The 27,966-nt window shown below is 56.8% G+C and overlaps 3 protein-coding genes across 6 annotated transcripts in view; 2 read left to right on the forward strand and 1 right to left on the reverse strand.

Moving 5' to 3' along the window:
• Positions 1–2,462, forward strand: part of ZFPM1 (zinc finger protein, FOG family member 1) — a 35,619-nt gene extending 33,157 nt beyond the window's left edge. Inside the window, 2 exon segments of the mRNA XM_038148275.1 lie at positions 149–2,064; positions 2,066–2,462. Coding sequence (XP_038004203.1) covers positions 149–2,064; positions 2,066–2,329 — 2,180 coding nt within the window. The 3' untranslated portion in view covers positions 2,330–2,462.
• A 1,454-nt stretch (positions 2,463–3,916) lies between these two features.
• Positions 3,917–5,382, reverse strand: CIDEC (cell death inducing DFFA like effector c). The gene is made up of 5 exons (XM_038148277.1): positions 5,171–5,382; positions 4,913–5,054; positions 4,681–4,830; positions 4,403–4,587; positions 3,917–4,315 (listed from the first exon to the last, which is right to left on the reverse strand). Exons 1-5 carry the CDS (start codon positions 5,218–5,220, stop codon positions 4,123–4,125), a joined length of 720 nt encoding a protein of 239 aa, XP_038004205.1. The 5' UTR covers positions 5,221–5,382; the 3' UTR covers positions 3,917–4,122.
• A 1,306-nt stretch (positions 5,383–6,688) lies between these two features.
• ZC3H18 (zinc finger CCCH-type containing 18) overlaps positions 6,689–27,966 on the forward strand; it is a 45,198-nt gene continuing 23,920 nt past the window's right edge. Inside the window, exons 1-10 of one of the 4 annotated variants that reach the window (XM_038148229.1) lie at positions 6,700–6,743; positions 7,069–7,148; positions 13,051–13,670; positions 16,280–16,364; positions 17,188–17,336; positions 17,725–17,817; positions 18,894–19,051; positions 20,476–20,508; positions 21,986–22,103; positions 24,400–24,692. In XM_038148229.1, coding sequence (XP_038004157.1) covers positions 13,065–13,670; positions 16,280–16,364; positions 17,188–17,336; positions 17,725–17,817; positions 18,894–19,051; positions 20,476–20,508; positions 21,986–22,103; positions 24,400–24,692 — 1,535 coding nt within the window. In that variant the 5' untranslated portion in view covers positions 6,700–6,743; positions 7,069–7,148; positions 13,051–13,064. Of the gene's footprint in view, positions 6,744–7,068; positions 7,149–13,050; positions 13,671–16,279; positions 16,365–17,187; positions 17,337–17,724; positions 17,818–18,893; positions 19,052–20,475; positions 20,509–21,985; positions 22,104–24,399; positions 24,693–27,966 lie in introns of all 4 variants that reach the window. The other 3 variants (XM_038148231.1, XM_038148232.1, XM_038148233.1) reach the window with 3 other exon arrangements.

Below are 27,966 nucleotides of genomic sequence, written 5' to 3' on the forward strand. Positions count from 1 at the left end.
CAGGGAACGGGGTGAGGCTCCTGCCCCGGGGGTGTCAGTAACGGGGGGGGACAGGGCAGCACCCCCGTGCCGGCGTTCTCGGTGATGCCGGTGCCGATCCTCCCTGTGCCGGGGCTGCCGGTGACGCTGTCACCTCTGTCCCCTGCAGGGCTCAGCCAGCCGAACAACGCGTCCCTGCGGAAGTGCGGCCTGGGCGCGTTCCTGCCCGAGGCGCTGCCGGCCCTGCCGCAGCACGTGGTGCTGCCCGGCCCCGACAGCGCACCGGCACCGCCACCGGCACCGGCATCGCCCGCCTCGCCCCCGGACCCCAGGGCCGGCAAACTCTCACCCCCAGCCCAGCCGCAGAACGGGGAAGGGCCTTCATCGGCGTCCTCCTCGTCCTCCTCCACGTCCGGCGAGCCCGTGCGCATCAAGGAGGAGCCGGCCGGCAGCCCGGGCAGCGAGGCGGAGGCGCCGAGGAGCGGGGAGGGGGCCGGCAGCCCCGACGGCGGCTCCCGGACCTCGTCCCCCCGCAGCCTGTCCTCGGCCAAGGTCAAGTCGGAGCTCGCCAGCCCCACGCCGGGCTCCAGCCCCGTGCCCAGCGAGCCGGGGACGGGCACGGCCGGCGGCACCGTCTTCCTCCCGCAGTACGTGTTCGGCCACGAGGCCGCGGTGGTGCCGCAGGCGTCGGAGATCCTGGCGAAGATGTCGGAGCTGGTGCACAGCCGGCTGAAGCAGGGCCACGGGGGCGCGGTGCCACCCGCCATCTACGCGGGCGCGCCGGCGCCCAAGGGGGCCACCTGCTTCGAGTGCGAGATCACCTTCAACAACATCAACAACTACTACGTGCACAAGCGCCTCTACTGCTCCAGCCGGCACCTGGCCGAGGACAGCCCCCCCGGGGCACGCAAGCTCAAAGCTCCCCCCGGGGCGCCCAAGGGTCCCCTCGCCCCGGGGACGCTGCTGTCCCCTCCGGCGGGCAACGGGCAGGGCCCGGCAGCGGGGGACGGGGACGCCGGCCGCGACGCCACCCCGCCGGCCGCCGCGCCGGAGGGCAAGGCTGAAGAGGGGGGCACCAAAGCGGGGTCCCCCGAGGCGGAGGGGGGGTCGGGGCGGTGCAGCGAGGACAGCCAGAGCCCCGTCAGCTCGGCGGGGGACGAGGGGGACGAGGACCCCAGCAAGACGCTGTGCGAGGCGTGCAACATCCGCTTCAGCCGCCACGAGACCTACGTGGTGCACAAGCGCTTCTACTGCGCCTCTCGGCACGACCCCCCCCTGCGCCGCCCCGCCGCCCCCAAAGTGCCCTTCCTGCCGCAGCCGCTGCGCACCCGCAAGCGCCGCAAGCTCTACGAGATCCACGGCGCCGCTCGCCGCCCCGCCGAGCCCCCGCCGGCCCCGGAGCCCCCGGCCGCCGAGCCGCCCGCGGCCGCCCCCGAGCCCCGCGCCAGCCCTGACGCCGAGGGTCCCATCGACCTGAGCAAGAAGCCACGGTGGCAGGGTGAGCCGGCGCCGGCGCCGCTGCTGCCCCTGGCCGACTACCACGAGTGCACCGCGTGCCGCATCAGCTTCAACAGCCTGGACGCGTACCTGGCGCACAAGAAGTACCAGTGCCCGGCCACGCCGCTGCAGCCCCGCACGCTGGAGCACCTGCAGAAGATGAAGGGGGCCGTGGCCGCCCCCCTCAAGGGCCGGCACAGCCCCGGCAGCCCCGGCGAGGGGGACCCCGAAGGAGGGGTGCGGGCGAGGGCGGCCCCGGCGGGCAGCCCCGGCATCCCCTACCCCGGGGCGGACTCGCTGCAGCGTCACCCCAAGGGTTCCCTGCCGCCGCCGGGGACCAAGGGTCCCCTCGCCGCCTGTCCCTACTGTCCCCTCAACGGGGCCATCAAGGGCGACCTCCTCGAGCACTTCCGAAACGCCCACGGGCTCTTCGTGGCCAAGCCGCCTGCCGGGCCCGGGCCGGGGGTCCCGGACGCGCCGGCCCCCGGTGCCAGCAGGACGCCCGAGCCCCCGCTGCCCGCGGCGTCCCCTCCGCGCCCTCCCCGCCTCCGCCGGGACAGCCTCACCGCCAAGGAGGGCAGGGACAGCCCCCCGGCCCCCCGGCTCCCCCCGGGCCCCCGCCTCGCCCGGAGCCCCCGAGGCACTGAGGGAAGCCGGCCGCAAGCCCCCCACGCCCCCCGCCTACACGGACAGGGGCGTGCAGACCCCCCCGGCCAAGGCCGTGGCCGGCCCGGTGCCCAACGGCAACCACAGGTACTGTCGCCTGTGCAACATCAAGTTCAGCAGCCTGTCCACCTTCATCGCCCACAAGAAGTATTACTGCTCCTCCCACGCCGCCGAGCACGTCAAGTAACCCCCCCAGAGCCCCCCAGCGCCGCTCGGGGGGCTGCAGGGGCTGGGGGATGGAACCGGTGCCTGACACCTCCCCCATGCAGGGGTCGGGGTGATGGAGGACCCCCCCAGCAGGCTCCACCGGGGCAGCTTCGGCATCCCGAGCCCCGAAGTTCACCCGGGTTGGGGGGTGAGGACACTGGAGGTGGGGGTCAGCCCCCACCTGTGCCCCGGGGGGAAACTGAGGCAGGAGGACTGTGCATGGCCCTGCCCTGGGGGCTGCAGGGGGCTTGTCCCCGTAGACACTACGGGGCTGGGGTGGGGGTGTGGGGGGCACGGGCTTGGCCCTGGCACCCCAGGAAATCTGGGGGTGCCCCCAGCGCAGGGCGGACCCTGCACGGAGGCAGCCCTGGGAGCGAGGATGGAGCTGCCCTGGAACTGTGTGTATAAGTGTGTACAGAAATAAATATGTCTGCTAAACGCCTGTGTGGGGTGGGGGACACTGCGGGGGCTGGCACGGCCACCAGCACCCCGAGGGGCCGGGCCATGGGGACACGGGGTGTGTACAGCCACAGGTGACAGCAGGGGCAGGGCGTGATGTCCCCACGCTGTCCCCAGAGCCGCCGGGTGGCTCCTTCAGCAGCCGGAGGAGATCACACATCTGTGCCATGGGGCAAAGTCCTGCTCCCAGATGGGGCTCAGCTGGTGCTGATGGCTCGTTAATTACCGAGGTAATTAGGCCCCACAGCGCCGGGTAGGGCTCAGGTCTGTGCCACAGGAGCAGTCCCTGCGCTGCACCTCCGGACCCTGCCGTGGGTGCCCAGGTGAGTGTGGCTCAGGTCAGGTGTCCCCCGCAGGGTGACAGGGGAGGATGGCCCTAAGGACCCCCAGGGCATGGCTTCTCACGTCCACACAGCTCATCCCACTGCTTCCCAGTATTCCCAGTCCAGCACAGGCAGGCAGTGGGTTGTTCCCCTCCCTCCCACCCTCTCTGGCAGGGATGGTGCTTCAGGATCTTTCTGGGAACTCTTGGGGACAGTCCCCAAGGGCCAGGTCACCGCAGCCCAGTGCCCCCAGCTCTGTTTGCTTCCCAGCTGGTATCCCTGGAGCTGCTGGGCCCTTGGGATGCCCCTAGACCTGGCCAGGCCAGCACCAGCACCCGGGGTTGTGCAAGGCTGGGGTGGGCATAGGGACTGCCCCTGCCCGGGGCTGCCAACGGGGCTGGGGACCCCAGGGAGCAGAACACGCCCTCGTGTCCCTCCCTCTGTGCCAGCCCTGCATGCTCCTGCACAAGCAGCAGGGAGATCTTTCGTCCCTTTGAAGGGAGCAAGGACAGGCGTGGTGCCAGCTGCCACAGGCCAGGGGTTTAGGGTTTGCCCCATCACTCCTGTGGGTGCCTGCAGTGCCAGGGGAGCCAGGATCTGTGCCAGGGGGTGGGAGCCAGGCTCTGGTGCCAGGGAGGAGGAGGGTGAAGGCAGCAGCTCCCCCGGGGAAGCGCTTGCGACAGATTCCCTCCTCGCAGCTCTTACAGCACCAGCTCAGGGTGCCAAGCAGTGCAAGGGCTGCATGTCCTGGGTGTCCCCCCCCCAAAGACAACACAGAACATAGCTGAATTCAGGAGAACTTTACTTAAATAAATATATTTACAGAGCAGCAGCGATTCCAGAGCGGGTTTGGCCACACTCAGCCAGCGGAGTGCAAGGAGAGGCTGTGCCAGGCACCGTGGCAGCCTCTGCCCAGGCATTGACCTAGCGGGGTGCTGGGACCCCCGAGGGTTGGGGGGACAGCAGAGGGGACAGGCCAGGCCAGCCGGCCTCACTGTGACATCTTCTTGTAGGGCAGGGCGGGGAGGCTGCAGGGCAGGAGGTTCTGAAGGGGCAGCGGGCTCTTCTCCTCTTCCTTCTGCTCCTCCTCGGTGGCGTCCAGCAGCTGCTGCATGTAGCACGAGGTGCCCAGCAGGACGTGGCCCGTGGCCTGCATGCTGAACAGCGCCCAGCGCAGAGCTTCCCTGGGCAGGGGAGAGAGGGGTCAGCGTGCCAGGGCAGGGCTGGGCAGCGTCCCTGTCCCCAGAGTGTCCCCAGCCCCCCGCACTCACTTGACCAGGCGCCGCGCCCCGTAGCAGCGCAGGTCGTAGGACATGCTGTAGGTGCCGTACAGGGTGGCTTTGACGTTGAGGCAGCCCAGGTCCTTCGGGTGGGTCTTGTACAGGTCGAAGGTGACGCAGGCCACGTCGATCCTGCGCGGGGGCTTGCGGGACAGGCTCACCTGGTAGCCACGCGTCTGCGGGACAGCGGCGCCGCCGTCACCACCCTCCCCGTCCCACCTCCAGCGTGGGACAGAGGGGACAAACCAACCCCTCAGCGCTCCCCTCACCTTGGGGGCAGTCCAGGTCTGCCCCTTGCTCAGGGCCATCAGGGCCGTGCCCTCCTCCAGGGTGCGGAAGAAGGACTCTGTCTCCACGGCCGTGCCGTCCTCATCCAGCACCAGCGCGATGGGCGCGGGCAGGGCCAGGGCGCTCTGGGCCTGCGGAGGGGCTGCGGGTCAGCAGGGCCGGGGACAGGCCCCGCGCGGGCAGAGGGACGGGGGGACGGACAGACAGACAGACCTGGCGCAGCAGCTCGGCGAGGCTGGGGGCCATGACGCCCTTGCGCAGGCTGCGGTCCCCGTTGCACACGCGGTAGGGCCGCGGCCGCGGGGCCGGGCCCGCCAGCAGCTGCTGGGTCACGGAGGCGCTGGCTGAGACACATCTGCGAAGGGACACGGGCGTTCTGAGAGCCACAGGACCCCCTGGCAGTGCCAGCGCCCAGGGAGGGCTCTATGGGGACGTCCCCCACGATGGGGACGGCGGTGCCACGGCACTTACTTGGACACGGGGGCAGCCAGGCGCTGGCTCAGGGATTTGGCGTAGTCCATCTTCCAGGGGGCACGCAGAGCCTGCGGGGAGGAAGGACAGTGGTTCCCGTCAGGTCAGCTCGGGATCTGCTCCCACCAGCACGCCCAACTCCGCTCCCGGGTTCTTCCGCTGCTTCCCGTCCGCTCCAGATGTCCCCGCTGGCAATCCCAGGGACAGGATTGAGGCTGAGCTCTGCCACCGCTGCCTTTACAGGGGCTGGTCCTGCCCTTTGGCCAGGGCCAGGCCAGCGGGGGCCGCCCGGCCAGAGTCCCCTGCCAGCAGGGCTCTTGCGTAAAGGGACACGAGGGAGCCTGAGTCAGCGCTGGGGCAAAGGTGACACACCAGCCCTGGGCTCCGAGCCCTGGGAGAGGACAACCGGGGCTGGGGGGGTCAGGGGCACCCACGGGAGCACCCCAAACCCTGCTGCTCCAGGGGCATCTCCAGCCAGGAGCCCCATGGGGGTCCAGCGGAGCTCCCGTTCGCTCACCTCCAGGCAGCACCAGCTCTTCTCCCGAGGATGGAGCCCGTCCGCCTCACCTGCCCTTATGTACCTGTCCCACAGGCTCCTCCCCGGGCGCGCCTCTCCTGCCCGGCCGCGCCCAATGGGGTCCGGCCGGACGGGGAGGGACCGGGAGCCGGGATGCTCCGGCCGGGGAGGGACCGGGAGCCGGGGAGGGACCGGGAGCCGGGATGCTCCGGCTGAGGAAGCACCGGGAGCCGGGGAGGGACCGGGAGCCGGGATGCTCCGGCTGAGGAAGCACCGGGAGCCGGGGAGGGACCGGGAGCCGGGCAGCTCCGGCTGGGGAAGCACCGGGAGCCGGGCAGCTCCGGCCGGGGAAGGGCAGGCTGCCAGGGGTGCCATCAGTCCGTACAGATGTTCCCGTGGGTGTCACAGGACGGTGCCAGGCTGTTGCCAGCGGTGCCCAGGGGCAGGAGGAGCAGCAGTGGCCGTGAACCAAACCGCGAGAAGCTCCCTCTCCACGCGAGGGAGAGCCTGTGCCCGGGGAGGGTGGCAGAGCCCTGGCACCGCTGCCCAGGGGTGTGGGGTGTCCCGTCTGGAGCCATCCCAAACCCACCTGCCCCGGGTGTCCCTGCCGGATCTCCCTTCCACCCCAAACACTCCCCGATTCTGCGGCTCGCGGGTGCCACCGGGGCACATCTGGAACCTTGCACCTCCGTGCCCCTCCGCGTGCACGCCTGCGCGCCCCCCCCCCCACGCCCCCGTGCAGATGTTGGCGCGTTCCCGCGTCCCCCCGTGCGCGCCCCCGCGCTCCGCCCTCGCCGTGCGCGGCCCCTTTAAGACGCCGGGGGGGGGGAGAGCGGAGCGCGCGCTCCCCCCCCTCCCCTCGCGCCGCCGGGGCCCGTCGCGCGCGGATGACGTCACGCCATGGCCGCCCCGCGCCGCCGCGAGTAGAGGCCGCTCCGCCGCCCCGTCCCGCGCTGCCGCCGCCGCCCCGCCGGGCCCCGCCGGCCCCCGCCGCCCCCGGCACGCCCCCGCCGCGCCCCGCACCGCGCCGGGCCCCCGCCGCCCCCCACGACTCCGGTGAGCCGCCGCCCGCGCCGCCGCGGCCTAGCGCCCGGGAGGGGGGGGGCGGGCCCGGGCCCGGCGGGGGGGGCACCGGAGACGGGGGGACGGGGGCAGCCCCGGGGAGCGGCCCGAGGGGCGGCGGGGAGAGCAGGGGAGGGCCCGGCGGGGTTCTGAAAGGGGTCGGGGGGCAGGCCGGAGGGCGCGGAAATGAATGAATTGCCCCGCCGGTTCGGGACCGTGAATGGGACGGGGCGGCCCCGGGCTCGGGGGGAGCCGGGGGACGGCGGGGCTCGGCGGGGGACGGAGCGGTGCGGGCGGCTCTGACTGTGCCCCTCGGCAGGCAGCGGGAACAGGGACAGCGCCAGCAGCCGCGGCCCGGGGCACGGCAGGAGAGCCCCGCCTGGCAGGAGAGCCTCGGAGGTGAGGGCACCGCGGGGCACGCACCGGGAACACACCGGGCACCGCGGGGGCACGCTCCGGGCAGCGCCTGCACCGCGGGCAGCCCCGAGCGGGCCGGGGTTTGTCACCTGCGGGGTCAGTTTGGGGTGGGTTTGGGGTTTGTTACTCATGGGGTCAGTCCTGGGGTGGGTTTGGAGTTTGTCACCTGTAGGGTCAGCTCTCAGGTGGGTGTGGGGTCCATCACCTGTGGGGTCATTTTTGGGATGGGTTTGGGGTTTGTCACTTATGGGTTCAGCTCTCAGGTGGGTTTGGGGTCCATCACCTGCAGGGTCAGTTCTGGGGTGGGTTTGGGGTCCATCACCTGCAGGGTCAGCTCTCAGGTGGGTTTGGGGTCCATCACCTGCAGGGTCAGTTCTGGGGTGGGTTTGGGGTCCATCACCTGCAGGGTCAGCTCTCAGGTGGGTTTGGGGTCCATCACCTGCAGGGTCAGCTCTCAGGTGGGTTTGGGGTCCATCACCTGCAGGGTCAGTTCTGGGGTGGGTTTGGGGTCCATCACCTGCAGGGTCAGTTCTGGGGTGGGTTTGGGGTTTGTCACCTGCAGGGTTAGCTCTCAGGTGGGTTTGGGGTCCATCACCTGCAGGGCCAGCTCTCAGCTGAGTCTCCTCAGAGCTGCAGCAAGGGCAGCCCCTCCAGGGTGTGAACTCTTCCTCCCTAAGGCTTGCCTGGATTCAGGGAGAGGCTCCCAGTTTATCAGGGCAGCTCTTTGCCAAACTGCTGATCCCACATCAGTCTTTTGAGTGGGATTATCCCAGCCCCTGCTGGATCCAGGTATGACCCTGCTGTTGTCCCCTCCTGAGGCCCTGAGAACTCCCTCCCCCTCGGCGTTTGCTGGGGCAGAGCTGCAGGAAGGAGCTGTAGGGAAATCAGCTGTGCTGGGCAAACAAAGTGCAGCTGCTTTTCCCTCCAGTGCCCACCCCAAATCCACGGGGAGCATTCCCCTTTGGAGCTCTCCGAGCTCTGCTTCAGAGCCAGCTCCTGGGAATCCTCTCAGCACCAGACTGACCCCACGGGGCAGCTGAGCCCGGGGCATGGAAGGGTGCCCTGGGAGCTGCTGTGTTCCCTGGGCAGCCTGCAGCCCAGAGCTCCCTGAGGAGGGCAGAGAAATGAGGATTTTGGGTAATTAGCAGCTGGAATTGCAGTCAGGGCAGGGCTGCACAGGCTCATCCTCTCGGTGTTCCGTGTTTCCCCTCTCCTGGATCCTGAGGAATTGATGTCCTGCTGTCTCTTCCATGTTTTTCCCCCTGTTGGTTTGTGCTTTGCCTCTGCAGTTCTCTGTGCCCTGAGTCTTTGTGTGCTGCCCTTCTCTGCCCGCTGTCCTGTCAGCACTGTTCCCTTGCTCAGCTCCCTCCTGCCCTTGCACCCTGCTCCCGAGCTTTCCTGCTCTGCTTTACCCCCTGCCTTTCACGGAGCTGATTCACAGCAGCTCTTTGGCTTTTAGGAAGGGCATTTTATCCTTTTATCCCAAAGATTTCAGCCTGGAGGAAAAAGCTTCCTCTCTTCTTTCCTTCCCTTTTGTCCTGTGACCTCCCCCGGGGCTGCCAGGGGCACAGAAATTGGGAATGCACCTGGTTCTTCATGTCCATGAAGATTTGTAGGATTTTAAGGCTGAAATCGATGGCTCTGCCCAGCTCCAGGTTTTTGTAGGAACTCATTCCAGCCTGGAATTTCTTCCTGTTTAATTTTGCACCTTTTGATGCTGTTTAATTAACAACAGAGAATAAATTGGGCCTGATTTTGCAAAAGGAGCCGCTGGGTAAAGATTCCTGACTCCTCTGGCCTTGTGAAAATCAACTGACAGAAGTGTGGGGTTCAGGGTTTTATTTGAAATGAATCCTGGTGAGGTGGAAGTGGAGTTTTAAAAGCAACTTAAGCAGCAGAGGGCTTTTCTGTGCCTGCCTTCAGTGCTGTGCAAGGCTCAGCCCCAGGGCTTCAAGTTCAAACATCTTGGGAGTCACTAAGCTTTGATAAAAATATCTTACAGCGGGAGTGAAGCAGAGTTTAAATTTCTGTGGCATGTCCACAAATTTCTCCTCCCCTTTTTTAGGGGGGAAATGTGTCATTTGAAATGTTTCTGAGGAGGCTGGGAGGCTTTAGCAGGAGCAAACTGGCTCCTTCCTGGTGCATCCAGGCCCGTTTGGGATGGCCAGGTGGGAGGGAGCATCTCTGTCCCACCTTGTGCAAGCCATGGGACTCTGATAAATTCACACAAATTCATCCTTCCTTGCCTAATTTGAGATATTCCAGAGCCCAGCCAAGTCACTGATTTGTTGTGGAGCTGGAAGCTCCTCACTCCTGGGAAGTTCTGCTGCCAGCTCCTCAATTTCTTCCCTGAGAAACTGTGACCTGCTTTGAAGAGGCTTTCAGCTCACGGAGCCATGCCCAAATCATTCCAAAACCAGGGAAAATACCCTTTTTTTGGGGTTTTTTTTTCCTGAAAATGCCCCTTATTGATTGCATTTGCTCCCTGTGGCCAGGCTGGTTTAGCCTGGCTGGAATTCCCAGGGCCCTGCGCTGCTCCAGGCTGCCTCAGACACTCAGGAAAGGAACGTTTGACACACTTTGAGCAAAAGGAGCTGGGTTTGCAACAGAAATAGTTGTGCAGCTGGGACCAAAGGCAGCTTTGCCTGAATTTTGAAGATTTTTCAAGATAAAAGGCTGCTCAGTGAGAGGCATCAATACATCCCTGCCTCTTGCCTGAGCTGCAAGTCAAACAAGCTTATCTGGGGCTTAGGAGAGTTAATTTTTTGCTTTTATAACTGGTTTTGAACTAGGAGGAAACTGGCTTAGTTTTAAGGCACCAAAAAGGGCCAAGTTTATGATGAGGGAGGGATGAAACCTGGACACTTCTGCTCTGCCACTTCTGTCACTGCTGCTTGATTTAAAATACTTCCATGGAGCCAGTTTTTCTCAGTTTTTTGTGATTTTTGTTTTTATGGTTTCCTAAAGGACAGCAGACAGCAATTTTAAAACCCCAAATGTACAAAAACCCCAAACAACCCCTAAAAAACACCTCAAAAGGCCCCAAAAACCTTTCAGGACTTCAGAGGTTTGGGATAAATTGTGATTTGCAGATTTAAAAACCATCTAAAAAAACCCCAAAAACTTGCAGAATTTTAAAAATTCAGAATAAATTGATTTGCAGATTAAGACAAAACTTAAAACTGGAATTAAATTTGCTGTCCTGTTCCATCATCAGGCAGTTTTCCTTTTAATTTCCAACTCCCAATTTTTTTTTTTTCCTGCTGCTGATTTTACCTTTGGACATCTGGGCTTTGTTTTGGGACATTTCCATGCAGGGTAAGATTGCTGCCAAAATCTGCTTTGTTAGTTGTGGGGAATCTTGGAGCAGCAGCCCAATCCCTGAATCCAAGGAAATACACCCCAAAAAAACCCTCCCTGCCTGGATTTTGTGAGCCCTTCTCACTCGGGTCATCATTTATTGTGTTTCTTATCGTTTCTGCTGATGGAAATTAAGAGGAAATTATTACAACTGCTGGATGCTGTGGGTTGTACAAAAGCTGCTGTGCAGGTCAATGTTCTGTATTTCAGTGGTTTATATTCCTCACCATCAGAACATATTTGTTTCCTCCCATCCCTCTAAAGGTCTCCGTGTCAAACACAAAAAGCCATTTGCTTCGCTTAAATACATTTTTTTTTATTATTATTATTATTTTTTTGGTGCTGCTTATTTGCAAGAAAACAGAAAACAAATTTCCTGAGTCCACGTGGCCCTGGCAGATTTGATATTTCTGGTGGCCTTTCTGGGCTGACCTTTGTGTTCACACAAAGTCACCTCTCGGGCACTTGGGCAATTAAAATCCCCGTTCTGAGCTGGCTCTTAGAGCCAGAAATGATTTGTGCAGGAATTTCTGAGCTCAGCATCAGGCTTGATGTGCTCAGTGAGGAGATCATTTGTTCAGCTCCATCCTGGGGCACTGCTCACAGCTGTTGTCACCAGGAGGCAGCTTCTGGCTTTTCGTTTGGGTTTGACCTTGTCAGGGGAATCAGAACCTTGCTGCTGAGCCCAGAACCAGCTCGAGTGTGCAGAGGGAGAGGAGGAGCTGGCAGGAAGCTCAAAATGTGGGTTTTCTGCTGCTCTGGGCCCCGCTGATGCTGAGATCATCTCGTGTTTATCAATTAACTGATAGCAGCAGGGCCCTGGGGGCTCGGGGAGAGCACAGTCAGCCCTAAAATACAGCTTGAGGTGCTTCTGGGAGTGGCTTGAATTTATTTTCTGGTTTTAACTCCTCTGCAGACCTCCCACAGTATAAGGAGCAGCATTTCTGGAGTGGGACTTTGATCTTGGGAGTTTGCAGCAGATTTTGTTCGTTACCAGCAGATTTTGGGGGCTCAGGTGCTGGGAAGGCTCAGTTTGCTTTACTTGGGGCAGTGTTTGGTGTGTCTGTGTGGCTTTTTGATGGGAAATCACCTTTCCTGTGCAAAACCAGCTGGACAGACAGGGGAAAAGTGTCAGGAAAAGGTGAAATAGCAGCTTAATAAAAGACTAGAGAACTCTGATTTCGTGATGGATTGCTGGGTGTGTTTAAAGGAGCAACCAGAGTCTGACATTTGTAGCATTTCTGCTCCGAGGGTTTTTAAAATAACAGGTGAAACTCTGCTCATTTATGCTGTGGCTTTGTGGCAGCACCAAATGAGCTTGCAGAGAGCAGCTGGAGTAGAACATGGGACACATTAAAATGGAGATGGTTTGTAATTCTATGGCTTTTTTTAGGGTATTTAGAGATTTTGTGTGGATGTGACCCAGTCAGTCAGCCAGTTCCAGCCAGGCACTTCTATAATTTATGGGATTTTAGTTCCTGGAGTAAAAGATATGAATGTGTAGCCCAGGTTTTTTCCCTGCTTTGCACCCTGCCCTTTTCTGTTGTATTTCTTGCCTTTATTCTTGATGGACATGGCATTTTGAACTTCCACCAAGCACGTGTTTAGACATCTTCGAGGAAGGTCTCTGTGCAGGCAGCTGGATCTGCTGCTTTGAAGGAATTTGGGGGTCTTCACTGAGGGTTTTGCCCCCTCAGGTGAGACCCCAGCCCGGGGAGGAGCTGGAGCTGCTGCAGAGAGCCCAGAGGAGGCTCCAGGGGGAGCAGAGGATGGAGCAGCTCTGCTGGGAGGAAGGGCTGGCAGAGCTGGGAATGTTCACCTGGACAGGAGAAGCTCTGGGGTGAGCTCAGTGTGGCCTTGCAGGGCCTGAAGGAGCTGCAAGAAAGATGGAGAAGGACTTTGGACAAGGGATGGGGACAGGACACAGGGAATGGCCTCAGGCTGAAGGGATAGGTGGGATATTGGGAAGGAATTCCTGGCTGTGAGGGTGGGCAGGCCCTGGCACAGGTACCCAGCTGGGGCTGCCCCTGGATCCCTGGCAGTGCCCCAGGCCAGCTTGGATGGGGTTTGGAGCACCCTGGGACAGTGGAAGGTGTCCCTGCCGTGGCAGGGGTGGGATGGGATCTTTATCATCCCTTCCAACCCGAACCAGTCTGGGACTCCATGAAATTCCAGCCTCAAGCTCTGTCACTGTCAGTGAAGGGCAGCACACCCCAGTCTGGGGCAGTATTGTAATCAGTTCTTTGTGCAGGTTAAACTCTGAATTTCCCTCTTGAAGGGTCTGTGAGAAGCCATATTCCTGAACTGATGGAATCCCAGAACGGTTTGGGGTGGAGGGGACCTTAAAGCTCCTCTCCCTCCCAACCTCTGCCACAGACCCTCACTGGACTGGGTTCCTCAGGGCCGTCCAGGAGCTCCCAGAAGCTTTCCTTGGGAAGCAAAGCCCAGCAGGAGGAGTCCCTGAGGGTGAGGTGTCCCTGCTTGCCCGCTCTGGCGCCCGTAACCGGAGCTGTTCTCTCTGCAGACTCGCGGGGACTGATGGACGTTCCCGACAGCCCGCAGCGAAACCCCTGCTCTCCCGAGGAAGAGGACCAGCAGCTTTCTGATGAGGAGGTCCTGAAGGAGAGCGGCTCAGAGCGAGAACTCGATGGGGAGGGTGGCCAGGGGAGCCTCCTGGGCGAGGAGGAGGAGGCAGGCAGGGCCCTGAGCCGGGGGGAGGAGGAGAACCGCTCTGACGAGGAGGAGGATCGCTCTGACGAGGAGGAGGATCGGCTGAGCGAGGCCAAGTCCCAGGAATCCGACACCAACGAGCAGAGCGTGGAGCTGAAGAGCCCCCGGCCCCACAAGGGGGAGGAGGAAGACAGGACAAACGACCTGGAAGTGTCCTCTGTCACCAGGGAGCTGGATGAGCACGAGCTGGACTATGATGAGGAGGTTCCCGAGGAACCCAGCGCTGCTGTTGCAGAGGAGGATGGGGAGAAAGCTGCTGGGGAGGATGATGAGGAAGAGGAGAAAGGAGATGATGCCCCTGAAGATGAGAAGAAATCCAGCAGCAAAAGTGATGATGAGAAGGATGGGCAGGATCCCCTCAAGGAGAAGAAGAAAGAAGAGGATGATGGGGAAATCGATGATGGAGAAATTGATGTAAGTAGAGGGTGGGCAGAGCCCTGGGGTGGTTTGGAGCTGGCTCTTCTCCCACTGCAATCCCTTCCTCCTCCTGGTGGGAATATCCACGTCCCTGGCGTGCAGGGAACCCCTTCCCTGGAGCAGGCCCTGATCTCATGGGTTGCCCTGTGCTGAAGCAAAGCTTTGTGCCAGAGCCATCAGAATGAGCTTTGTTCCCTCTCAGTGTGGGGAGACTCCAGCGCTGTGAGAAGCTGCCCTGCCTCAGCTCCAGGGGGACTTGGGAATGATGCTGACAGCAAATCCCATGGGTTGGGTGACCAGGAGCTGGTGCTGGGGGTGCTGTGCTGATCCGGGGCTGTTCCTGGGCTCCAGCAGCATCTGGATGCCTGGAAGAAGGATGGAAGGTGCTGGGGTTTCTGGAACATACCCAAGGCATGGTTTGGGGATGGGGTCAGGGCTGTGCAGTGTTTCACAGCCCTGGACAAACCCAGACATTCAGAAAAATCACAAGTGGGGTTTAGTTGCAGGTGGGGATTAGGGAAAATCTCACCTTTAGCCACGGTTGTGTTCAGCAGGGAGCTCTGCAGAGCAGCAGCTCTTTTGTGCAGCAATTTCCTCCTTTTCCATGAAGAAAACAGGGCAGAGTAATTCCAGTAAAACCCCTCCTGTGGGCTGCTGGTCTGGAATTGCATCCCAGTGGGGGGAGTGTAAGGAGCAATGGCTGGTGCAGAGCCCCTGGGCTGGCTCCCCATTCCAGAGCTGCAGTGCACAGCTGGGCTGGGCTGTGGGACTGTCCTGGGGACAGGCAGGGAAGCCCTGGAGTGGGCTGGGGTCACTGCTGGGGCTCCTCAGCTGAGCTGGGGAGATGCTCTGTCCTTCCAGCCCCATTCCTGTGGGTCTGACCTGGCCACAGGAGCCTGGGAGCCTCACTGTACAGACCCTCCTCCCTTTTCTCTAAAGAATCATATTTTGGGTGCTTTTTACTCTTCATAATTCATTGACAAGTTTAGTTGCTTTCAAAAATGACATCATTTTTTCCCTCGTGCCCATCCTGGCAGGTGATTTTGTTCAACACGTGTTTTCCAAAGGTTTTGTGTATTCCTCAATCAGCTAGAAGGAATTCCACTATGTTATGGGCAGAAAAAAATTCCTGGAGTCCTGACTCCATGCCTGCTCCTTGATTAAAATATGAATGCTCTCCATTGGAGCCTGAGGCATTCTTGGGAGCTCTCCTCACAAAGCAGGAGATGAATCTGTACCCTGGTTTTCATACATTAACTCATAACAGCATTCTCAGCTGCCTGATTCCAAGGAGACCTCCCAGAAATAAATACTTCCCCTTTTGTTCCAGACTTCACGCAGCTCTTTTGAAAGCAGCAGAGTGGAGCTGGTTCTGCCATTCACACAGCACTGAAAGCCAGCCCCAGCTTTGGGGAAGACTTCAAGCTCTGCATTTTCTTCTGCTTTCAGCCTCCTGGCGTGGAGGGAGGGGAATATTAATGCAAATTTTAATTGGAATATAAGTGCGGGCTTTTAAATCTCTTGCTGACGAGGAGAGCTCTGTCCCTGGCTGGCTCAGGAATGCTGCAGGAGAGAGAGGCTCTTCACCCTCCTCTCTGTGCTCCTGTGTTTGTCCTCGGCCGAGGGATGGCTTTTTCCTTCTTGCCAGCTGCTCCGGGGATCAAAGGAGGGAATTTTCCTCATCTTCCCCAGCCAGAGGATGGCTGTTGCCAGGCAGAGGGAAGGCCCATCCAGATGCTCCCTCTTCACGTGTTTCACGTGCTGAAAACAGGGAAATGGGGGCACAGAGAGGGAAAACCAGGGTGTCCTTTAGGATAAAATCCTGATTTCCTGGCCAGGTACCCATGACACCTCTCTGGTCATTGTACCTTTGCCTCCTGCATCCCCAGCTCCTTTCAGCTCCTTTGGGCTTTCCAAGTGCAGCCTTACAAAGCCAGGGAAGGGTTTTTTTTCCCCTGGAGAAAGGAGAAAATGCTGGTATTTGAAAGTTCCAAGAACTTTTCTTCTGGAGGTGTTTCATGGCTGTTATTCCTTAGTTTTGGAGCATCCTCCAGCCACCAGAATTCATTCCTGGGGCTGCAGTCCCTGGGGATGAGGCAGAGTTTTGTTTGGGCTGGTTCCCAACTCCAGTGTGGAGCTGAGGAGTAGAAGGGAAGGTGGAGATGACTGGAAGAAATCTGCTGGATTTATCCTGAAACGTTCATTTGTGAGATTGTCCCTGGACAGGGACTTTGGAGAGGGGTATGGAGTGATAGGACGAGCTGGAACTGGCAGGATTAATTTGGATATTGGGAAGGCTGTGAGGGTGGGCAGGCCCTGGCACAGGTGCCCAGAGCAGCTGGGGCTGCCCCTGGATCCCTGGCAGTGCCCAAGGCCAGGCTGGATGGGGTTTGGAGCAGCCTGGGACAGTGGAAGGTGCTTTTGCAGCCGCCTGGAATCTTCTGTCCTCACCTTGTGCGGGTGCTCTGGGGCATTCCTGTAACCTGCCCTCGTTTTTCTCCCGTGGTTTTGCCCTGGGGTGCCTCTCAGTGTTTGAGCAGCCTGGGGGATGTCAGGCCCTGCAGGGCGTGCCCCAGTGAAATGTCAGCTTTGTGTGTCTGTTCCAGGACGATGACTTGGAAGAAGGGGAGGTTAAAGACCCCAACGACAGGAAGGTGAGGCCACGGCCCACCTGCCGCTTCTTCATGAAAGGTAACCCCACCCCGGGGTCTGGGAGGAGCCAGAGCTGCTGCCCTTGCTCCTCTTGGGGATTTTTGTTCTCCGTTAAGCTGCTGTTGCATGATAAATTGTCCCCCAAGCGTCCTCAGCGTCACCTTGCTGTTTGTTGGTGGCCAAAGCTGAATTTTCATGGAGCCACTACACAAAAAGGGCTTTGCCCTCAGCGTGGTGAGCCTGGAGGAGGTAAATAAAGGGACACTTGCAGGGGGTTTTGGAATAAAACACAGAGGTTGTGGCTGCCCCTGGATCCCTGGAAGGGTCCAAGGCCAGGCTGGACAGGGCTTGGAGCAGCTGGGGACAGTGGAGAGTGTTGGGATTGGAACGGGATGGGCTGTAAGGCCCTTCCAGCCCAAACCATCCCATGATTCTGCTCCCTGCCTCACCACTGTTTGTTTGGGATGCACTGTGGTGCTTTGCTTTGCCCTCAGGTTTCCTGTGAAAGGCAAAGCTCCTCATTGGAAATGTTTGTCATTAACAAATGAGGATCTCATAGGCTTATTCCTACATTTAATTAACAGTGTGTGTCCAGCCCTCCCTTTTCCCCACTGGAATAAGGTTCTTGTGCATTGATCCATCTGTGTCTGGATCTGTTTGTCCCCTCTGGCAGCTGGAGAGTGCCAGATCTCTCCCCATGTGTGTGCAAACAGGTGAATCCCATCCCAGCTGGAGAGGAGAAAAGCCAAACACTTCCAACAGCCTTACTCCTTGAGGGGTTTGAAATGCCTGGTGGGGTTGTGGTGGCTGTGGGGCTGAAGTGCTGCTGGCAGCGGGGTCTAACAGCTGTGTGTTCCCACAGGACACTGCACCTGGGGCATGAACTGTCGCTTTATCCACCCCGGAGTGAACGACAAGGGAAATTACTCCTTGATCTCCAAACCTGAGCCCTTCTCCCCCAACGGCGCCCCTCCCATCGGCCCTCACCCACTGATGCCAGCCAACCCCTGGGTATGGAACCTCTTCTGGCCACTGATGGCTTCTGCACCACCCTCCCCATCCCTGCACTGCTCCAAGTGGGGTTTTGGAGAGCCTGCTCTGGTGGGAAGTGTCCCTTCCACTGGAACCAGATGAGCTTCGAGCTCCCTTCCAACCCAAACCATTCCACGATCCTGGGATTGTTCTCCTTTTTATTTGACCTGATACCTCAGCAAAATTCAACCCACAGTTGGACACGTGATTTTTAAGTGGAGATCTTGGAGCTGCCAGTAGAGGGGGGTAAAATTCCATGGTTTCCCAGCTCGGTCCTGCTGAGGCACGTCTGGAGTAACTCTGAGGTAGCTTCGCTCTTTAAAACTGACTCAAGTGTCTTCTCCTGCTCTCCTCACCTTTCCAACAGGGAGGCCCAGTGGTTGATGAAATCTTACCTCCACCTCCTCCAGACCCTCCAACAGAAAGTGCCTGGGAGAGGGGACTCCGGCACGCCAAAGAGGTAAATTCACTGGAAAAGCTCTTTTTGGAGCACAGCTGTCTTGCTCTTTCTCTGTTCCTTTTGCCTTTTAATCTATGAATTGTGTTTTGTTGTACATCACAATTGTTAGGCGGCCAAGAGGAGCTCAAATCCAGGTTGGGGGGGGTTATATTTAAGAAATAGTGGGAATTTGTGGCCCACAAGTCCAGCCTTCCACAAAGCAAAGCTTTAAGCTGATCCAATTTCCCTCCCTTCAGTACCTGTTTCTCCAGTTTGTGATCACTGCAGGGGGGAAACCTCTGTTTCCTGCTGTTCTGAGCTGGTGGAATAGAGAATCAATCAGGAAAACTCCAGTATCCTGCACTTTCTGGAGGAAGAAGGTGCTCTGGCTGCAGGAAATCTCCCGAGGGCAGGATTTTTAATATTCCAGTTTCTCCCTGCCCCAGGAACCTTCTCTCCTGACACTATTTTTGCGCTCTTTAAAAAGTTATTAATTTTTTTTTTAATTAAAAAAGGTATTGCAAAGGTATTTGTGGTGGTTTCAGTCGTTGGTTTTTCTGGGTTTGGATTGAAGGCACTTGAGACAGTGATTTGTGTCCATACTCAAGTGTTTTGTATTTCTTATCAGTGAAACAGCCTCACTGCTGTGAGCTCAGCAGCCTTTCATTAGAAGGCACAAAATGGCCAACAATCTCTGGTTACAAGGTCTTTTAAGACTCAACTATCCAGTTAAGAACTGACACCTGGATTATTTTCCCTTTTAACCCAATAACTGATCCCACAGAGCCCCAATGCAGACTGTTCTGCCCAGTTACCAAACCCATGGAGAAGAATCCCAGGAGGACACCCTGTGCCCTCCATCTTGCTGCCATCCACGGCAAATTTCTCCCCAAGTGACACACCTGCACTGCTCTCTATAATCCATTTCACACTTTTGTGGGTTCCAGTCTATCTTGAAGTCCAGGGAACTTTCTCCATGAATGGGGGACACAGTCAGTGCTCCCCTGGGGGGTCAGGGCACCCCGGAGTGGACAGAGAAATATTCCCGGTGCCCTGGCTTTACACAGGTATTAAAAATTTTCCTTCTCTTTAAAAAGGTATTAAAAAAAGCGACAATGAGGAAAGAGCAGGAGCCTGACTTTGAGGAGAAGAGGTTCACAGTGACCATTGGGGAGGACGAGCGGGAGTTCGACAAGGAGAACGAGTTCTTCCGGGACTGGAACTACCGCATCACCCGCGACGTGCGGGACCCCGCGTAAGAGCCAGCCCTGGGGGCTCCAGGGAGGGACAGCTGGGTGGGAGGGCACTGCAGGGAGCCTGCCTGGCCTTCACTGTCCCTCCAGACTGGGGGTGTCACCTCCAAACAGGGAGCAGCTCCCCTGAACGGGAGGTTAAGAGCTTGAGCTGCCTCCGCTCGCTCTGGTTCCGCCCCACCTCCCTTCCCAGTCTCCTTGAGCCCTTCCTGCCTCCAGTCTCCTTGGAATTCTGCTGCTCCTGGGCTCTCTCCAGCTCTGCATCGCCTCCTTCCCACCAGTGTGTTCTTGCAGCTTTTTTTCTCCCTTTCTTTCCTTCCGTGAGAATTTAAAGCGTTCCAGCTGAGGCTGCGAGGTTGGAGCGTGTTCGGTGTGCAGGAGCTGCTGGCCCCAGCTGGGGCAGAGCTGCTTCAGCAAACACCTGGACTGGTCCCAGTTAAAGCTGGTACCTGGCCACAGCAAGCACCCTAAATTGAAGCGTTCAGGTGATTGGGGTTTTCAGGTAAAATTTAGAGTGTTGGAGACCTCAAACCCAGCTCTGGGAAATTGTTTGGTAGTTCTCGAGCCAAGAAAAGGAATGGGAAGAGAATTTTTGGGAAAGAGGCTTGGATTCTGCAGGAATAGAGGTGGATTTGTCTCTCCTTGCTCGTGCATCCTCTGTTCTTCCTGCATGGACAGATTATGGAAATATTTCCACTCCCAGAGGGTTTGCAAGGCTTAGTTCTGTTTATTTTAGAGTGGATGAATTAAAAAAAACTCTGAAAAGGAGTAGATTAAGCTTTTGTTCAATATTCTTTGATTTGCTCTGGAGTGCAATTCCTTTCCCTAATTAAAAAAAAATACAAAAAAACCTGTCCTCAGTTCTGCAGCCTGAAGGAAAAGAAATTTCTCAAGTATTAATATTTTCCTGAGTTTAATTAGCTCTGGATCTTGGCCTTGTGCTCCTCTCAGAGACACCTGGGGTTTACCCCCAGTGTTCTGGGGGCTGTTCATCCATTGTCTTCATTTTATGACTGCCCTATAAAATGCACCAGCAGCATTTTGGCCCTCTCTGATATAAGAATTGTTAAGAGCAAGCCTGGTTTTCATAATCCAGAAAAAAAATGTATTGCACATAACTAGTGTTAAACAAAACTCATCCAACAACTGGAATTCCTGAAAACTGAAGGCTGTGTGAGCAAGCTGTGGCATTAAAATATCTTCATTGTGTGTGAAGGGAAAAGTCATGAATCTGCTGCTCTAAGCTCTAGGAAATGCTGATTTTTCTCCTCCCCACACACAATTTGTTGCCCAGTTGGACACCTTGCAGCCAGCTGAGCACTGGAAGTGCAGCTGGGATGTGGAAAATGCTTTCAGCACTGTCTTGTGACATGTGGAGTTGTCTCAGTAGTTCACGAATCCCTTTTTCTTTTTTGAATAACTATAGGGAGGTGGACATCAAAGAAAACATTAACTATGGGTAAGCAGGTCTTTGATTCCAGTACTGTTACAACTGTAAGAAAATTTTCCTTTGCTTTTTTTTTTTTTTTTTCCATTGCACTTCCTCCAACTTCTGGGGCCACAGACAGACCCGTGTCCCCTCAGCAGCTGACTCAGTGGGTAGATTGGATTATTTTTGGGGTGGTACCAATTATTTTCTAATGATTTAAGCACTGAATTACCCAAACGCACAGCAGTGATCCTTTTTGAAATAAAAAAAAAAAACCTCCACCAGTATCATAGGAAGGGGAAATTTGGGCTTGAGGCTGTGAAAAAGCAGAGTTTCCTTTCTGGCGTGGCTTGAGATGTTTTCCTGTCTCTTTGAACTCCTGGTGTCACTGAATCCAGGCTGCTTTGGGGTTGGCATCAGGAGTTTGTTGCTGACCGAAGCATCCCAAATCCTGGCTCTCCTTCCCTTGGCTTATTGCTTCAATCCAAAAGAGAAATCCTAAATTATTTCAAAGCACTGAAGGAAATACAGGTGCCACTCACAGGGCAGCACCTACCTCTTAACCTGGTTCAGGTTATTTGCCACTGTAAAAATTCAAAAAGTGGCCTCTTAATTCCTTTTTTTGATAAATCAGAGTCTCCTTATGGATAATCTGGAATTTGGGAGCACTTGCTGTATAACCTTAGCTCTTCCACTGACTCCTCTGTGGCCCTGGAAGTTTCTTACTCCCTGTACTCCCTCCTCATCCTCACAGTGGATCTGATATTGGCACTCCAGGTACTTGGATGTTGTTCAGCTGGGAAATTAAAACCATCAAACAATGTAAATAGAAATCAGGAGGTGAAGCTTTAAGGAGGGTGGGTTTACAATCCTTTTCCTCCCCAAAACTCCTTCATTCTGGAGCTGTGTGTGTGCCACGTGCTCGCCAGCCCACGGCTGGGCCAGCAGCTGATTCCCACTGGAGGATATCAGCTGGAGAAGCCGTGCCTTCATTCCTGGGGGTCATTCCAGGTCCAGAGTGTTGCTGACCTGCTCCCAGAGCTCCCCTGCTCCCTGTGGAAAGCTCAGCACCAGCTCCTGTCCCGCACTGGTGGCACTCATCACTCCAGGGGCAGGAACTGGGGGACTCCTGAAGGAGTTTGGGGTGAGCTGAGGGTGCACGGGCAGAAATCCCAGCTCTCAATCCATGAGGCAGACCACGTCCTGCTCCCCTTTGACAGGGCTCTCAAAAGCACTTTCTGTGTTTGCACCACGTTGGTTTGAAGGCTGAATTTTTGGTAGCTCTTTTTTTTTGGTGTTTATCAAGAAAGGTTTGTGCTTTTCTCTGATAAGCCCCACTCAAAAAAGACTCTTTGCTTGGGCTGTGTAGAAAATAACCATCTCTGCACAGCCCTGCTGCACTGAACGTGGTTTCCTTGTCCCGGTGGCTGAGCTGACGTAGCACACACAGTTTTTGTGGTGCCCAGGTGCCTTTTCCCTCTCTAACACTCCCTGTTTTTCATTGTAGGCTTGATCCCTATGCAGATCCCTATTATGACTATGACATAGAGCGCTTCTGGCGTGGTGGGCAGTATGAGAATTTCAGGGTTCAGTACACAGACCCCGACCCCTACCGTAACTACAGAGTAAGTAAGGAATTCCCCCTTCCCCCTTTTCCTTCCTGACTTTCTTCCAGGTTCTTCTGGGCCTTGGCACAGTTCCAGGGCAGGGCTTGAAACGGGAGCTTTCAAATAGTTCAGTCTTGGCTCAGTCTCAGCACAGAGCACGCTGGAGGTGAGGGGATGGAGGATGTTCTGTTCCAGCACCACGAGGGTTAAAGCAGTGCTCCAGGCTTGGGGTGAGGCTGGGAAGCTGCCTGAGGGAAAAGGACGTGGAGGGCTGGTTGCCAGTGGCTGAGAGGGTCACTGACACCTGGCTGGCCCCAGCCCTGGCACGGCCACAGCCCCAGGGCAGGGACTGTCCCCTGTGCTGGCACAGCTGAGGCCACGCCTGGGGGTCTGCTCAGGTTTGGGCCCCTCCAAGACAGACCTGGAGGGGCTGGAGCGTGTCCAGGGAAGGGAATGGAGCTGGGAAGGGACTGGAGAACCCTGAGGGAGCTGGGAAGGGGCTGGAGAACCCCGAGGGAGCTGAGAGGGCTCAGCCTGGAGAAAAGGTGGCTCTGGGGGGACCTTCTGGCTCTGCACAACTCCTGCTGGGAGGGGACAGGCTCTTCTCCCAGGGAACAGGCCCAGGAGGAGAGGGAACAGCCTCAAGTTGCAGCAGGAGAGGATTAGATTGGATTTTAGGAAAATTCTTCCATGGAAAGGGTGTAAAGCATTGGAAAAAACTGCCCAGGAAAGTGGTGGAGTCCCCACCCCTGGAAGTGTTCAGAAAACCTGTGGATGAGGCACCTGGGGACCTGGTCAGTGGTGACCTTGGTGATGGTGCTGGCTGAGGGTTGCACTTGATGATCTAAAGGTCTTTTCCAACCTTAACAATTCCATGTCTGAGGTGGGAAGGTGGTTCCTGCTCATGCTCCTTGGCTGCTCCTCAGTGTAGCAGATGAGCAGTGCTTGCCCATCCTTGGACATCTTGGAGAGGGAGGGAGTTTCCAGGAAAGAACCTGGTTGAGGAGAGGGTTCCTTGTTCATTCCTGGGAAGAAGAGGGTTAAATTTGGGCAGGTGTGCTCTGTGTAGCAGCAGAGGCTCCAGCCTGGCTGTGCAAACACCAGGATTGAGGCACAGGACAGCAGCAGCCAGGTGCTGAAATCCCAGCAGTTGTGTTCCACCGGGAATGGATCTGGATGGAAACTTCAGCAAGGCTCTGAACCCTTTCCCTGCTCTTCCTTTTCCCTCGTGCAAACTTTGTGCCTCTGGTTGGACCAGACCAAGCAGTCCTGCTTGGGGGAACTTTTCAGTGCTTTCCATCAAATCCTTTCCAGAGTACCTTTTCCTTTGCTCTAAATCCTTGTTTTCTGCAGCACAGGAGCCTGGGCCTCACTGTGCCCACACATGAGCAATTATTTTCCTGGTGCTCATTTGCAAAGTTAATTATCTGGTTAGAGAAACGATCAGCAACGAGAGGAAAGCCTTGTAAACATCAACACATTTATTTAATAAGCTTCATAAACCAAATTAATCCAAGCGTTGCCTTTGAAAACAACAATTGTGTGAGGTGTGATGCTGTGTTTGTGTCCAGGTTCTGTTTAGCAGGATCCAGATCATTGATCTCCAAGTCATTGATCTCCATGTCATTGGTTTCCAGATTATTGATCTCGATCCTTTGCTGAGGGAGGACAGATGTAATTCCTGCCATTCCCAGGATTCATCTGGAATTGTAACTCCTGGCATTCCCTGTCATTGATCTCCATGTCATTGATCTCCATGTCATTGGTTTCCAGATTATTGATCTTGATTCTTTGCTGAGGGAGGACAGATGTAATTCCTGCCATTCCCAGGATTGATCTGGAATTGTAACTCCTGGCATTCCCAATCATTGATCTCCAGATTATTGATCTCCATGTCATTGGTTTGCAGAGTATCCATCTCAATCCTTTGCTGAGGGAGGGCAGATGGAATTCCTGCCATTCCCGTGTCCTTGATCTTGAGATTATTGATCTCCATGTCATTGGTTTGCAGATTATTGATCTCAATCCTTTGCTGAGGGAGGGTGGATGGAATTCCTGCCATTCCCGTGTCATTGATCTCCATGTCATTGGTTTGCAGCATATTGAATATTGATCCTCTGCTGAGGGAGGGCGGATGGAATTCCTGGCATTCCCATGTCATTGATCTCCATTGGTTTGCAGCATATTGAATATTGGTGTCGATCCTTTGCTGAGGGAGGGCGGATGGAATTCCTGGCATTCCCAGGCCTGCCCCCCTTTGCTGGGAGCTGCTCCCACAGCATCAGCGTGGCTTCTCTGTTGTTTTTTTTCCCAGGAAAGAGAGCGAGAACGGGAGCGGGAGCGAGAGACCAGGCAGCGGGAGCGGGAACGGGAGCGGGAGCGGGAACGAGAGCGCGAGCGGCGGCAGCGGGAGCGCGAGCGGGAGCGGGAACGGGAGCGCGACAAGGAGCGGCAGCGGCGGAAGGAGGAGTGGGAACGGGAGCGGGAGCGAGTGAAGAGGGACGAGAAGGACAGGCAGCACAGGGACCGCGACAGGGACCGCGAGCGCGACAGGGACCGCGACAAGGACAAGGACAAGGCGAAGCCGCGGTCCCCGCTGCTCCCCAGGTAAGCTGTGCCGGGGTCGGGGTCCTGGCTGCTGGGAGTCACGGTTAAGCAGTGTAATGTCACAGTTAGTACCGTGTGACAATGGTAAAGGTGGCTGTGCTCTGACGTAGTGCTGGGAATGCTTAAACTTTCAGAAAATAGTGGGAGTTGGTTGTGCGTGTCAGAGGCTTCTCCAGGTGGTCCAGATTCTCTTTTGAAATTCAGGAGAATGTGAATTGGCAGACTTCAGTTTGGTTATTGTCTGTAATGCTAATATTGAAAGAGGTTTTTCCTTTTGAAAGCAGGATGATTAAGGTATTTTCAATAATCTGAGTGGCACGAAGCTGTGTCAAGTAATGTTTAGGGTGGATATTAGCAAAAGCTTCTTCACTCAGAGCACAGCTAGGCACTGGAACAGGTTCTCCATGGGAGTGGTCCCAGCACCAAACCTGACCAAGTTCAAGAAGCATCTGACAGTGTTGTTGTGACTGATCCCGGTGTGTGTAACTGCTGAGGACAGTAGTAGTTAATGAGCCTTGTGGCCACTAAGTGGAGCTGGAACATCGGTGACAATGAGAGTGCAAAACCTGACCCTGAAAGCAGGAGTGTCCTTTGGTGTGGAGATGGTCGGCTCCTCCCTCTTCCCTTCAGGCTGGAGAGGTTTTGGGTGAGGGACTCCTCCTGCAGGTTGGTTCTCTGGGGGGCCTGTGGTGACTCCCTTTGAGAAATGTCTGTCACAAGAACCAGGGCTGCTTTGGGAGTTTGTGGATAGCAAAAGTATCTGGAGATTTAAGTACAACTCGAAAAAGGAAAGGAATTGTCCTTGGAACGAGTCTCTGCTCACTGGAATTGCAGCATGAGGTCAGGTTTGTTTCCTCTGACCACCCATTTGTGGAAATCCTGGTTGTGACCTGTATGAAAGAGAAAATGGAACCAGACAGACTGAAAGTGCAGCGACGTGATTCCTGTTTTGTTCCTCTGTCAATGATTTACATATCCTGCCTTCCCAGCCTCCTCTGGCTGAGGCACATTTTAAAGCACTGGATAAATATCCCAGTGGGATGGAAGCTCTGGTGTCACAACCTCGTTTGGTTCAGAATCATGGAAAAATACCACATTTTTTGCAGAGGGACATGTTGGAGCAGCCTGGTCTAGCAGAAGATCCCTCCCCATGGCAGGGGGGTGAAATGAGATGAACTTCAATGTCCTTCTCAACCCAACCCGTTCCATGGTTTTGGGATCTCCAGGAAAACTGCTGAACAGTGGCAGACAGACTCCCACAGTGTGTGGAGCACCCTGGGGACACACAGGCATGTGTGGGGCACAGAGAAGTGCAGGGAAGCTGTTCCCCAAGATTCACTGGAGCTTTTCCTGGTGTCTGTGCTGTTCCTCTGCACTGGAGGAAGGTGTGAAACACGACGGGCATGAGGAAGGGTTGGAGCAATGAAGAGCAGGGCTGAGAATGCCAGGAATGAGGCTCCACGTGGAATCAGGTGGTTTCAGGTGGGAGCAGGGCTTGGTCCTGAATCCAGCCCAGAATTTTTATCTGCGTTACTGAAAGGGTATCTGGTTTTTGTCCCTCTTTCCCAAGAGGAAGTGACAGTTTCAGAACGGTCTGGAGGAGCAGCAGCAGCTCCAGAGCAGTTATAGGAATACCATAATTACATGTTCCGTTTAATTATCATCTTCGCTTAACAGCCACGATTTGTGCACCTTAATTACCACGTTCCCCGGTGGTTTGTGCTCTCCTTGGCTTGGTGATGGGACAGATCTTGTCCAGCCCCATGTGATGGAGATGATGTCAATGAAAGTGATGTCACCTGCTTGGCAGCTCAAGGTCATGAGTCAGTGACAGTCAGCATGACCCAAGGATGAGCCTGCTGGCTGCTCCTTCCCCTGGCACCCCTGGAGTCCTGGGGCAGGGCTCTCTTGGGAGAGTTTGGGCTGCCACTGCTGCCCAAAGGGCGCTGGGTAGGAGCAGTGGCTGTGGTCACCAATCTCAGATCCCTCTCATTCCATGAAACCATGTGAGAGCCCAGAGATGGGATGGACAGCATTCAGGGGATACACATTCCCTGCTTCCCTCTGGCACCAGAGAGCTGGGGATGCCTCTTGTGTCTCCAAAACCGGCTCCTTGAGGCGAGTCTTGGTCATTCACAAAGAGTTTCTGATGCACCTCTTTGCTTTTTTTGTTTTAAGTCTGCTACAGAGAGACTTTTCAAAGGGCATGGAATGACAGGGCAAGAAGGAATGGCCTTAAGTTCAAAGGAGGGCAGGGTTAGATGGGATATTGGGAAGGAATCCTTCCCTGTGAGGGTGCTGAGGCCCTGGCACAGGGTGCCCACATTGGAAGGGACCCTAAAGCCCATCCCATCCCCTGCCATGGGATTTCAGTTCCCATGGTGGACATCCATGTCAACATGACTCCATCCCACAGCTCTGCAGGTGTCTGGTGGAGAAAACAAACATGTAGAAAGAATTTTGGAAAAGCTTTTTAACAAGTGAAAGCGTAATTCCAGCTTCTTCCTTGGAGGCCACGTCCCTCATCTGTCACTTGGCGTTTCCCCAGGAGTCCCCGTCACGCTCGTGCTGTCACCTGGCTCTGGCCCGTGTCCCGCGTCACTTTGTGACCAGCTTCCAACTTCCTCGTGGCAGTGCAGTGGCTCGAGCCCTCTCACCTTTTCTCCAGATTGCTCCGTGCCAGCTCCAGAGGGGCAGCTTTGGCACCCTGGGACTGAGCAGCTCCCGAGCTCGTTTAACGTGTCAAACCCGGGATTGCTGGGCGCTTCCTGGCAAGCAGGATGCACAGCAGTGCCACAGCGCTCACCTGGGGCTCTATTTATAGACTCTGGGCTTTCCCTAATTGCTGGATCCCAGCTTTTGGCAGGTCCAGCCTCTCCAGGCTGGCTCACGCCAGGCTGCCCGTTAACATTCCTGCCGCCTGCAGGGCACACGCGGCCCTGGCGCTGATGGGCCGGGAGAGCTCCTCCGTGGAACTTGGAGAGCTCCTCCGTGGAACTTGGAGATCTCCTCCATGGAACTTGGAGAGCTCCTCCATGGAACTTGGGCAGGGGGGGAGAGCTCCTCCGTGGAACTTGGAGAGCTCCTCCACGGGGCCAGGAGAGCTCCTCCACGGGGCCAGGAGAGCTCCTCCACGGGGCCAGGAGAGCTCCTCCACAGAGATTGGAGAACTCCTCCACAGAGATTGGAGAGCTCCTCCACAGAGATTGGAGAACTCCTCCACAGAGATTGGAGAACTCCTCCACAGAGATTGGACGCCTCCTCAGAGGTTGTG

Source organism: Motacilla alba, chromosome 11 (assembly GCF_015832195.1).
Source record: "Motacilla alba alba isolate MOTALB_02 chromosome 11, Motacilla_alba_V1.0_pri, whole genome shotgun sequence".
In the NCBI taxonomy this organism is placed as follows: domain Eukaryota; kingdom Metazoa; phylum Chordata; class Aves; order Passeriformes; family Motacillidae; genus Motacilla; species Motacilla alba.